The following is a 12,701-nucleotide window of genomic DNA, read 5'->3' as shown; positions in this document are numbered from 1 at the left end:
ATACGCGTGGTCGCCGTCTCCAGGCAGTCGCGAGGGGTCGTCGTCTCCACAAAGTCGCATGTGCCTGCACGAAAGAAAGAAGTCAGCACCCGTTTCACGTCCGCCGGCTCGCCACGCTCGGGGACTGGCCCCCAAGATGGGCTCGCCACGCTCGGGGACTGGCCCCCAAGATGGCCTCGCCACGCTCGGGGACTGGCCCCCAAGATGGACTCGCCACGCTCGGGGACTGGCACCCAAGATGGACTCGCCACGCTCGGGGACTGGCTCCCAAGATGGACTCGCCACGCTCAGGGACTGGCCCCCAATCCAGACTCACCACGCTCGGGGACTGAGTAACAAAGCTGATCCCCAGCTAAGAGGAAGCAAAACTTACCAAGTAGCTGTCGCGACATCTCCCGCACGAAGGCCTCGAAGATGGTCTTCTCTTGCTGGATGCCGAGAATGGTGGCCGATGACGCCTCCTTCTCCGCGGCAAGCTCCTTGGCGTGTTGCAGCTTTAGCGCTGCGAGCTCCTCCCGCAGCGTTGCAGCCGCCGCTCGCGCACTGTCATGGTCCTGTTGCGCGGCCGTAAGCTTCGCCTGGTCATCGGCGATTACATCCTCCAGCTCCTGGCTCTTGCGCTCAAGGACCTTGGTCAAATCGGCGACCTCCGTCTTCGCCTTCTTCGCAGTCGCCTCAGCCGTCGTCGCACGGAAGTCAGCCTCCCGGTAGAGAGATTCCTTGACGTACCCTTGACGAGCCTCGGCAAGCGCTTTCTCACGCGCCTCTGCTACAGAAGAAGGACGACCATGAGCGTTGAAGACGCATTGCATCAAGAGGTTCGAGGAGATGAAACTCACTGCCGATGGCGATCAGCTGGCGGTTCTTCTTCGCGGCCTCTTCCACCTGCGCCGTCAGTTGCTTCACCTCCGCCTGCACATAATCGAGACTCAGCAGAATTCGCACAAACAGACCCTCGGGGACTGGGGGGAACCGTGCTCACCGTATGGACGCCTCCAAGCGCCGCGGGCAGCTCGGCGAACGACAAGGACGCGAGCGGCAGTTGGTGAGGCTCAGGTGCGCCATCCCCGCGCACCACTGCCGCTGCCGACGGCGCTTCCTCCACCGGTTCGTCACGCTCGGTGGGTCGAGCTGGATCCCGCGCCGCTTTCGTTCGCCGCTCCTTCATCTTCGCCGGACAGACCGTTCCTCCGGCGGCAGCTTGCTCCTCTTCCGTTGGAGGAGGGATGACCTGATGTTCGCCCCCCGCGCCCTGGGCCTTCTCCGACCCGACGTCCACCCTCGCGGCTCCATGTGCCGCTCGCACCCACCGACCCGGCGTCCGACCTCGCGGCTCCAGCGCCGCTCGCGCTTGCCGAGGCTGCGCCCCCAGCGAATGGACCCTTCGAGCTGGCGGTCGCCCCCGTGGGCCTACCCATAGTGGCGGTCTGCCCCTGAGACGACGCCATGACCATGGGGTCAGGCGCCGCCTTCTTCTTCTCGGCGGCCTTCTTCGCCTCGGCCGCCCTCATAGCAGCCGCTCCAGTCGCAGCAGCGGGCTTCCTCAACACCTTCGGCTTGGCCATGTAAGGCTCCCCTATGAGCATTTCGGCGGCTCGATGAGAAAATAAGGAGAATACGAATAGCGACACTTACTTCACCGTCGGGAGCATCTTCACACCGGTGCCGACCCGCGCTCCCGCATCAAGCGCGGCCTGAAGAGGTCGCCGAAGCTCGGTCGCGCCCTGCAAGACGGTTGGGTGCAGTCGCTTGGCACGGGGCGCTTCGGTCTCTCGGGCGGGCCCCTTTCCTTCCGGGGGCGAGGTCGTCTCTTCTCCCTCGTCATCCTCCGGAGGACCATCCTCTGGTGGGCTTTGCGACGAGGAAGCCGCACCCCTCTTCGAACCACGAGGCATCCGGACGAAGTCCCTTGCCTCAGAGTCCGATTCGGTGCGCTCCCCGTCGTCTTCGGCGTCGTCTTCCTTGGCCTCCTCACCCTCGGTCATCTCCGAAGGCTCCTTCCCCGCGAGCGGGGGAAGGTGGTTGGCGATCTTCCGCCACCTCTACTCTCCAACCAAGAAAGCATGTCAGATAACCCATGGAAAAGTCACGAGAAGGACGATTTAATACCTGAGGCGCCGGCCTGTCCTCGGAGAAAGGCTGCAGCCCATCATCGAGGAAGTGAATGTGGCCGTGGTGACCTTGGCGAGTACCTTCCGGTACTCGTCCTCGCTCTAGTCGACCGTCGTCGAGCGGGTGCAGTCGTTCTTCCCCCGGTACTCCCACATGTAATGGGCGCGGCTGCGCAAAGGGATCAGGCGACGAGCGAGCCAACAATTGTACATGTCGGCGGCCGTCAGCCCGTCGTCCTTCAGCACCTGGATCGCCAGGCGCATCTCCTTCACCACCTCCTCCTGGTCGCGCGGTAGCGACTGGATGTTGAGGCGCTGAGGCGTGCTCGGCTCGGGCGAATACTGGGGAATGGGAACTTCCCCAGGCCGCATGTGCTCCGAGGCGTAAAACCAGAAGCGGCGCCATTGCGATTGCGCCTTCTTGGGGAGCGCCATGTCGATGAAGCTTTCCCCGGACTTCACCTGAAATGTGATCCCGCCGTTCGGGATGAGCGAGGGATCGCTTTTGCTAACCCGAGTCGCCCGCCCATGGAAGATCGATACCCACAATGGGAAATAGGGCGAGCAACCTAGGTAGCACTCGCACAGCGCCACGAACAGCGCGGTCTGCTGGACGCTGTGCGGGCCGAGGTCGGAGATTTTGAAGCTGTAGAAGGCGAGGAGCTGGCGCAGGAAGTCGGAGGTAGGAAGCGCGAACCCGCGGTCGAGGAAGCTCATGAAGATCACGAACTCCCCTGGCCTCGGGCGCGGCTCCACCTCGTTCGCCGCCGGCACTCTCCATCTCTCGTGCCTGAACTCCGGAATGATCCCCGCAGAGATGTACGGGAGGAGGGATTCTTTGGTGACCTTGGATTTGCCCCACGCTTTGGCCGCCATTGAAGCGCTCGAGCTCGGACGCGGAGAATAGAAGGAAGGGGTGAAGTAGCTTGCGGGGAAGAAATGCAACGGACTGATGAACCCTAGTTCCTGGAGCAGCCCTTTATATCGCTGCACTCGCCCAAATTAAGGAACGAGATCCACCCTTCAACGCCGCTACGAAATCGCCGCCCCGAGATCAACGGCCGAGATCGGCGCCAGATTAGGCTAGGTGACTGTTAACTAGCCGTTAACGGTCACGTCAAGTCCAACGATCAACTGCATGCCAACGGCTCGCACCTCGGTCAACGTGAAATCTAGCCGTTGGGCTCTCCACGTGTCTCCGTGGTGGACGTACGCCGACTGGCAAGCGGCGACTGGCCAACGCCGACTATCATACACCGACTGGCCAAATAACCTTAGGCGACTAAAGACTGGGACCAAGTCTGCGACTTCGTTTCTGGGAGCCCGATGGCGACTCCCGTTGACCCATCGCCGCGCCTCTTCAAGACTCGTCTCGAATCCACGCTTCATCACCACCGCGCTCGGGGACTACTGATGGGGATATGCCCTAAGGGGGTGTGTCGCCAGTCCTGCTCGCCATGGAGACAAAGGCCCAAGAAGGCTGCCAGTCGCCCAAGCGACTGGGTGACTGGGCCCTGCGGCGACCGGGTGATTGGGCCCTGAAGCGACTGGGCCGCAATCCCTGGATGAAGACCTGTGCGACTGGAAAAGGAGATTACTTGCAAGAGGGGTGGCAAATCCCGGATTAGTAGCAACCGAAATGATTCGGAGTTATCCTCATGTAACCCTAGATCGGGGGTGCCTATATAAACCCCCGAGCTAAACCCTAGAAGACACATCATCTGAGATCCAATCTCCCCCTTTAGCTCTTGGCATAGCCGCCGACTGAGCCTCCCATTGTAATTCTCCACTGAGTAATAGATCTAGCAGGACGTAGGCTTTTTACTCTCCGGAGGGGCTGAACCTGGTAAAACCTTGCGTCTTGTGCACCTCGTTTCGCAGATGGATGTGTTCCCTTGCCCCCGCATCAACGAAGTGCTGCCCCCCCCCCCCTCCCCCTCCATAGCACCTGCCGTGGTCATATCCACGACAATATTGTCTCGTAAGCTTATATCATTTAGAATAAGAAACATAAATTTAAAATAGATCTTGTACTACAATAAAATTCTAAAAATCAATAAATATAATTAAATTATGATATTGCTACATGATACCATGCATTATAGAGATAGTATCATATACATAAACTTTATATTTTGTTAACCAAATCAATGGTCAAAGTTTGTCTTAAACTACGTGTGTGCTTGTTAAACCGAGATGGAGGTAGTAGTACTATATAGAGGATGCCCTACTGTATGAATATCACCAGCTGTTTGCATATATGTACTCGATCGATTAGCGACCGCTCGTGTTCGTCCCCACAAGCATTTGGCTATGGCGCGACGGCAGATCGGCAGCGACGTACGCGCCGGGGCACAACATGCAATTGTCTTTCTCCTCCTATCATGGGCTCGTGAACCCAGATCGCCTTTGGACTTGGAGGCGCCTAGCTGGTTGTTGGGAGCTGGAGACTTCGAGCATGGAGTTCCTCTCGTGTCGGATCTTAATAGTCCAGGGGTGCAGGGAAAATTGAAATACACCGGGATCACCCTGAAAATGCAATGCATGCGTACTGAAGCTCTACAGTACGTGGCAGTAACTCACCTGGCTCCTCCCTGTAGGCATCATAAAATCTGAAATTTTTTGGAGATTTGAAAGTATGCATCTCAGATCCACAAGTCTTGTTATTTTTGTGTAGCTTAGATTGTAAAGTATTTGAAATTGATATTTTACACGTCTGCATGATAACATTTGCTACAGATAGAATTTTTTAAGTATTTTTTTAAAATCTCGTAAATGTGATTTTCGAGTTTTTTAAAACAATGGTGTCACTGATGCCCGAGAGCCAAAAATCTCCACTCGCAGATGGGTTTCTTCAATCTTTCAGGATCAGAATATCTAGCTTCAAACCCACCCTACAATTTAGGTTGCTGGTATTAGAATTTAGATCAGACTATCTAGCTTCAGACCCACCTTACAATTTAGGTTACTGGTATTAGAATGTAGAAACTTTGCAATCTTTTTACTGCATGCACCATGATGTAGAAAATTGGTTTCTATCTCTTGCTGTATACCTGTAGCCCTGGCTATACTACGGAACCAAGATAATTTTTTTGGCCTAATGCTGTACAAAAGAAGTTTTGGAAACGCAAATGAAATTCTGGAACCTTCTTCAAACAGGAGACTTCAGTTTGACCTTCCCTAGTTGGGTCGGCCGCCACTTCAGCAGTTTCACAGCCTCACTCACAGGTATTTGTTGTCATTTCTTTCTCATAGCCATGTTAGTTTGTCCTTCTTTGTCGCTCCATGGACTCAGCTCGTGAAATAACGTAGTTAATCATGTGCATCGAACCCTGGTGCAAAGGCCAAATTATTGTTCCTCTTTAAAAGAGTTTTTGTTTTTGCCGTAGCTGGAAATGACATTATTGCGTTTTAATTAGACGGCATGCCCCAGGCATATATATAGGCACACTCACGCCCCTCACCACTCACCACTCACCAGCCGAGTCTATAAATTGATGGAACTACCCACGCAGAGGCCACTGTAGAAGACATAGCTAAGCAAGCAAGAAGCTCCAAGGTCCCCAAGACGCCATGGCGACGAACCCCGGCTTGTTCACCGAGTGGCCATGGGCGAGGCTTGGGAGCTTCAAGGTACGCTACCTGGCTGTTTTGCTAGCCAATCTATCGTGTAGGACGTTCAAACTGACCAATAATCCGGCATGCGCGCGTCCGCATGCAGTACCTGGTGCTGGCGCCATGGGTGGCGCACGGCCTGCACGTGGTGGCGACCAAGGGGTGGCGCGAGGCGGACCTGGGCTACATAATCATCCTGCCGTCGATGATGCTCCGGGCGGTCCACAACCAGCTCTGGATCACCGTGTCCCGCCTCCAGAACGCGCGCGGCAAGCGCCAGATCGTCGAGCGCGGCATCGAGTTCGAGCAGGTGGACCGCGAGCGCAACTGGTAAGTAGGCGCTTCCTCTCCGACCCCCGGCCGGTGGCTCGAGCAGACCGGCCGGCCGGCCGGCGTGACGGCGGCGACTGACTGATGAAAGATTGGCGTGCGCATGCAGGGACGACCAGATCATCCTGAGCGCGATCCTCTTCTACCTGGGCGCCCTGCACCTTCCCGGCGGGAAGAACCTGCCGCTGTGGCGGACGGACGGCGCGGTGCTGATCGCGCTGCTGCACGCCGGCCCCGTGGAGCTGCTCTACTACTGGTTCCACCGCGCGCTCCACCACCACTTCCTCTACACGCGCTACCACTCCCACCACCACGCATCCATCGTCACCGAGCCCATCACATGTACGTATCCATCATCCCTATCACGTGATTTCGACGTTTTCCTTGTATGCCTGTATGAGATTCAACTCCAGTCGCGTACGAACAAACGTCTGTGTTCGTGTACTGTATGTATATGCTCTGGGGCAGCGTGTCTTTTACAGTGCATCAAACTGTGATCGAGGTCGATCGCCTTGTGGTTTTGATGACGCCAGTTTAATGTCTTTCCGAAAGGACATGGCCATGGCCTGTTCCTTTCGAACGATCGACACCTTAACGTGATCGTTGAGTTCTCAGATCTGGACCGGCCATCGAAACGGCTTAATTAGGATCCATTATGGTAGTGTCTGACGATCGAGCAAGCAATAATTAAAAACAAAGACTACCTTTATGTACTATGTGTATTTTTTTGGTGTGGGGGGGGGGGGGGGGGGGGGGGAGGTTGTACCCTCAACTTCTGCATTAAAATGACGACCGGATTTTTTTTACAGGAAACGTGAGTTTTATTAATTTGGCTCGTTTGTGAGTTTGGGGGATGGTGTTTTGGCACATGGGAGCATATGCTCCCTTTATTTTGAAATACATGTTACATACATTTTAAAATTTTAAAAAATTGAAACGAAAAATTCGCACGAACATCTTCACGTGCTACACGCTCACAAAGTCGTTTCATAAAAATCCGACTTGTCGTGTGACGTGCGTAAAAAAGACAAAATTCAATGCTGAAAATAAGGCTTTTTAGGAGATAAATTTTCTCTTTTTTATACAGACCTTAAAACATATTGATTCTTTGTGAAACTTGACGAACATACGTATTTTGTGGAAACGTACATGTAGAATTTTTTGTCAAATTTTTTTGATATTTCGAAATATAACTTTTTGATAGAGGGAGCATATGCACCCGGGAGCCGAATTGAATTTCCGCAGATCATTTCCAACACACAGGTTGGGCCTGCATCACGAAGAACACCATTACTACCCTTGTGTGCATAAACTCTGATAAGTAGCTGTAAAAATTTCCAGAAGTTGCAAAGGCAGTGTCCTATAAACATGACAAACATATTTAACTAAAATGGCATTTTGGATATACGGAGAAAACAAAATATCAAAACGAGTAGCACTGTTTCACTCTTCATTTCTATTGATTTCTTATACCACGCTAAATACAATTAAATTTGGTTGCTAAATTTTACAAGTTTGCGAAAGTTACTCCAAAATGCTCAATGTTGGGCTCTTGATGGCTGATAGCGACCAATGAGGAAACATATAGGACGTACGAGACATATTGCTGGAGCATTCAAAAGCTGAGTCGATACGTTCCCTATTGTACATGCTTCCTTTATGACCAAACAGAACCAAGCACTTCACTGTCACGTACCTGCTACGCTAAAGTCACAACCTTCGCATGGACCCCCTATAGATTCTTACTGATATGTCGACATGAGTAACAAGGCTTCTTCTTGCAAGGAATTTTAGCAGATGTCCTGCTATGGCTAAAAAATATACACGTGTAGGAAGGATATAGAAAAGTTGTACAGAAAAGAGAAGTCTATATAAGGGTAAACCTGTATAATTCCTTGGCTGCTCTGCTTCATTTTCATAGGCAGTTCCCCACGAAGAAAAGATTTTAATAAGCAGTAAAAAAACTTGGATTTGATCTTTAAATCTTAAGAACACAGATGATTACAGAAATTTTCTAACATGTCCAAGAAAACATCATTGTATGGCCCCGCAACGTCATCAACTAGACAAAGTACAGTAGGTGCAAAATCTACAGTACTTTCCTGACCTTTTTGCATACACCAAGATGCAAAACTTACAGTACTTTCCTGACCATGCTGTCTTCTCCACAGTAAGCATAAAGACATCAACAATTAGTTATGACACAGTGTAAGCTTGTCACTTCCGTTGCCAACTATCACTTTGTTAAAGCTCTTTTTTTTATCTTTTAATTTTGCTAAGCAGATAGATGAAATGTTAATTACGTCGTTATGTTCGTGCAGCTGTCATCCATCCATTTGCGGAGCTCATGGCCTATGAACTGCTCTTCTCGATCCCGCTTATCGCCTGCGCCTTGACAGGAACTGCTTCAATCATGACATTTGAGCTCTACATGCTCTACATCGATGTCATGAACAACATGGGCCACTGCAACTTCGAGTTGGTGCCCACCTGGCTCTTCAGATGGTTCCCACCTCTCAAGTATATCATGTACACACCATCGTAAGTATTTTCATATACACCCATCACACAACTTACAGTAGCATTCTTTTCTAACCAAGGGAAGACGACATCGAATTGTTTTATACTACTTAAATACTTTTTCACCATGAGTCCATGATTATGTCTGTTTCTCACTGTGTGTGATCTGAACTTTGTCCATGCATTAGGTTTCATTCTCTTCACCACACCCAGTTCCGGACAAACTACTCTCTTTTCATGCCCTTCTACGACTACATATATAACACGATGGACAAGTCATCGGACAAGCTGCAGGAGAATTCACTCAAGAACAAGGACGAATCGGTAGATGTGGTTCACCTAACCCATCTTACCAGCCTGCAGTCCATCTACCACATGAGGCCTGGGTTCGCCGAGTACGCATCCAAGCCGTACGCCTCCAAGTGGTACATGCGCATCATGTGGCCTCTTTCGTGGCTATCCATGGTCCTCACGTGGGTGTATGGCTCTTGGTTCACCGTTGAGAGGAATGTCATGAAGAAACTCAGGATCCAGTCATGGGCCATACCAAGATACAATTTCCATGTAAGAATTTTGTTAGATCAAAAGATATGGTTAGAATGCACTGGAGATATGAATTATATCAATTATAACTAACAATGAACTAACCTTTCCCTTTGTGCAGTATGGGTTGAACTGGGAGAAGGAAGCAATCAATAGCCTGATTGTAAAGGCGATATGTGAAGCTGACAAGAAAGGAGCCAAAGTTGTTAGTCTTGGACTCCTGAATCAGGTAAATTATTTCTTCAGCTGTTCAAACTATCATTCGTCATCAATTCATATGCTCATGATTAAAAAATACTGATGCAGTATAGCTTCTGCTGCTAAAACTACGTCTTTGTAGGCAAAACCTAGAGACTTCTATAACAGATATCACCACTCAAATAATACTCGCTCACTACAATTTGATATCTTTAACCCAACAGGCCCAGAGTCTCAATGGAAGTGGGGAACTTTATCTGCAAAAGTACCCAAAGTTGGGGGTGAAACTGGTGGATGGCACCAGCCTAGCTGCCGCAGTGGTTGTCAATAGTATCCCCAAAGGTACAGATCAAGTTGTTCTTGCAGGAAATATTTCGAAGGTGGCCCGGGCAGTGGCTGCAGCATTGTGCAAGAAAAATATCAAGGTCAGGTCTAAATAGAGATCTGTCTCATTTTGATCACATGGAGAGCTAAGGGTTTTTATACTAAAAAGCAACTCCTCTTGTGCAGATCATAATGACAAACAAGCAAGACTATCATTTCCTCAAGCCCAAAATACCAGAAGATGCAGCTGATAATCTTTTATTATCAAAAACTGGCACTGCAAATGTAAGAAGATAATTGTTCAGTTCCGAGTAGGGGGGGACATCGTATAACTACAAATCATGCACTATCAGTTAAATAGAATGCCTGGTTGAATTTTGCAGGTGTGGGTAATTGGAGAAGGTTTAGATGCTGCTGAACAGTTCAGAGCACCGAAAGGAACACGGTTTATCCCATACTCACAGTTCCCACCAAGAACGGTACGCAAGGACTGTTGCGCCTACTCAACAACCCCAGCAATGAGCGTACCTAAAACAATGCAGAATGTTCATTCGTGCGAGGTAAGTAAGGCTCTAGTTAACTGCAACTCTTCAAGAACTGCACTACATGATCTTATGAAGCTAACAAAAAAAAACATTTCAGAATTGGCTGCCAAGGAGGGTGATGAGTGCGTGGCGCATCGCTGGAATTGTTCATGCATTGGAGGGATGGAACGAGCATGAGTGCGGAGACATGGTGCTAGACATGGACAAAGTTTGGTCTGCTGTGATTCTGCATGGGTTCTGCCCCGTTGCTGAAGCTTGAAGCTCTGGTTGCAGGCCAACGGAATAAACAGTATGCAGATATAGATGTGATATGCTCGATGGATCCATGCTAAGGAAGAAGAAGCAGACACATTGGCCAGCAAAAGTATAGCCTATAATTATGTACTTTGATCTACCAAAGTTACTTGGTTAGCTGTTATCGCGCTATTCACTCCTATGATAATGAGTCCATAACTTGGTTTGATCTATTTCTATCGCTATATGTCCTTGCATTAAGAATGCAATTAAACAAAAAACAAGAATGGGGGTTGGTCAGTGTTTACATTGACTTAAAACTAATGTGCAGTACAAGTTAATCACAATCAACAGTTAAGTAGAGGTATGTGGTGTCATGTGGTTCAACAAACCAACGTCAGCTAACCCCTGCCTGCCATACCTGAGGGATGCAAAGATTAAGAAAGCTTGACCAATTTATGTTGCTCTACCGACAGAAAACAAGTAATTCCCTGTCAAGCTCTTTGGGAATATACGTATAAGGTTGGGGTGATGCTAGCAGTTATCACTGTCGTATGGATTATTGAATGAAGGACTTTCCAGTTCTGCACTTCTGTTCAAACTGTCTCACAATGCTGAGCATAATAGTATCTGTTATGCACTTTGTTTGCCAGTATGTCAACCTGAATTGATAAAATTTTGGCCTGCACTGCATTGTAAATTTTGTGTATGTTTTTCTGAGAAAAGGCTGGTCTTCTGTGGATTCTAAAATATAAAGCTGGCCTTCTGTGCTAGTTGCTCCTTCCCCCGGTTAAGAATCATTTTTTTTAAAAAAAAATGAGCAAATCCAAAATGAACTTTTGCGAGTCGAGCTACCAGTACGTTTATAAACATATTTTGATTAGAGACTACTAAAAAATAGTATACATGTGAATTTATCTCCCAAAGTAGATCATTTTCTTCATTCTTTTACGGGGCATTTTATTGGATTTCATAAATATACTTTCAAGCTGAGCCTTATAGAGGGGAATATATGGGGACTGGTTGACGTGTTTATGGCATGCTAGTAACCTCTAACTGCCTGGTGTGTTTATTTATTGCTGATAGGAGCTGTGTTTATGACATGCTAGTACACAATTACAGGTTTGCATGCGACATGGCGTTTTGGCTCATAGGTGTATCTACACCTATTAAGAAAAACAAATTTTAAATCAATTTCAAAATTTCAAAAAATTCAAATAAAATTCTTCGGGGTGCATCCGGACATCCTATGTTAGAGCACAAAAGTTTTGCAGGACAAAAACATTTACATGGCCTATGCAAAAAAAAGATAAACAGATGTCTCGTAGTAAACTTTTTCAGAGCACAAAAAATTGTCTTTTTTGCACAGGCCACAGAAATTAATATTTTTTCACGACCCTTTGTGTGCAGGCATAGAACATGTGAAAGTACACCCCGATTTTTTTTCTGAAATTTTTCGACATTTTAAAATATGTTTTTTCGACAATAGGTGCATCTACACCTATGAGCCAAAGTGGATTTCCGGTTTGCATGTGCTTTTCAAGTACTACACTTGCATACTTCCTCTAACAGGGTACTAATTACTTCCTCTAAATGGGTACTAATTAACTACTTGAGTGGTAGCTTTCACTCGTAGGTAACTTCTCTATCTGCACAAGGATATTCTTTAGCTAGTAAAATATTTACATTTGCTCTCAGAAAAATAAATTTAAAACAACAGTGTTCTAACATGTAATTCCACATACATATAGAATACCATACTCGGCACATTGAGGAAAGAAAATAGGAGTATAGTTGACAGCATCTTCCAGCAAAAAGGGGAATGACTCGCCTGTGGCTGCAGACCTGCAATGTGCCGGCCCTGTTCAGGCACCAGGGGGTCCTGGTATAGTATAACAAAGAGGATTCAAAACGGATATTGTATAAGCACTATTATTTCCTGTTTCAGTTTCATAACCATTTTTCTATGAATAACACAAATAGTTTGTCTCTGAACGTTCGGGACGTATCACAAAAGCAAGCTACTTGTCAAAGTCAGTACCCACTACCCAGTTAACTTTTAAAAACTATGGCATGCTCTAAAGATAAACATTTTTTAAATCTCATATCAGGCTAACAACAATAACAACTAAGCCTTTTTGTCCCAATCAAGTTGGAATAGGCTAGATATGAAACCCAACAGAAACATAAGAAATTAGTTGCACCCAAATGGTAGAAAATCGCATGATGCGGGCAATGCATAGTTTTCCATGGCATGGCTGTCTCCTTTGGGCATTGGAGT

The 12,701-nt window shown here is 48.4% G+C and overlaps 1 protein-coding gene across 1 annotated transcript; it reads left to right on the top strand.

The window, feature by feature from the left end:
- The first annotated feature begins 5,597 nt into the window (after nt 1–5,597).
- On the top strand, nt 5,598–10,665 carry LOC124705500 (very-long-chain aldehyde decarbonylase GL1-5-like). Its single transcript, XM_047237206.1, has 10 exons — nt 5,598–5,744; nt 5,833–6,056; nt 6,166–6,398; nt 8,378–8,597; nt 8,765–9,140; nt 9,241–9,348; nt 9,542–9,742; nt 9,828–9,926; nt 10,025–10,201; nt 10,284–10,665. Exons 1-10 carry the CDS (start codon nt 5,685–5,687, stop codon nt 10,443–10,445), a joined length of 1,860 nt encoding a protein of 619 aa, XP_047093162.1. The 5' UTR covers nt 5,598–5,684; the 3' UTR covers nt 10,446–10,665.
- Nucleotides 10,666–12,701: the final 2,036 nt, after the last annotated feature.

Source organism: Lolium rigidum, chromosome 4 (genome assembly GCF_022539505.1).
Source record: "Lolium rigidum isolate FL_2022 chromosome 4, APGP_CSIRO_Lrig_0.1, whole genome shotgun sequence".
NCBI lineage: Eukaryota > Viridiplantae > Streptophyta > Magnoliopsida > Poales > Poaceae > Lolium > Lolium rigidum.
Note: the sequence above shows the minus strand (reverse complement) of the source record. Positions and strands in the feature narration are given on the sequence as shown.

Coding starts and splice junctions, on each gene's coding strand:
- LOC124705500 (XM_047237206.1), top strand. CDS start 5,685: ATGGCGACGAACCCCGGCTTGTTCACCGAGTGGCCATGGGCGAGGCTT. Junction 9,349..9,541: donor GTCTTGGACTCCTGAATCAG/GTAAATTATTTC, acceptor TTAACCCAACAG/GCCCAGAGTCTCAATGGAAG. Junction 10,202..10,283: donor AGAATGTTCATTCGTGCGAG/GTAAGTAAGGCT, acceptor AAAACATTTCAG/AATTGGCTGCCAAGGAGGGT.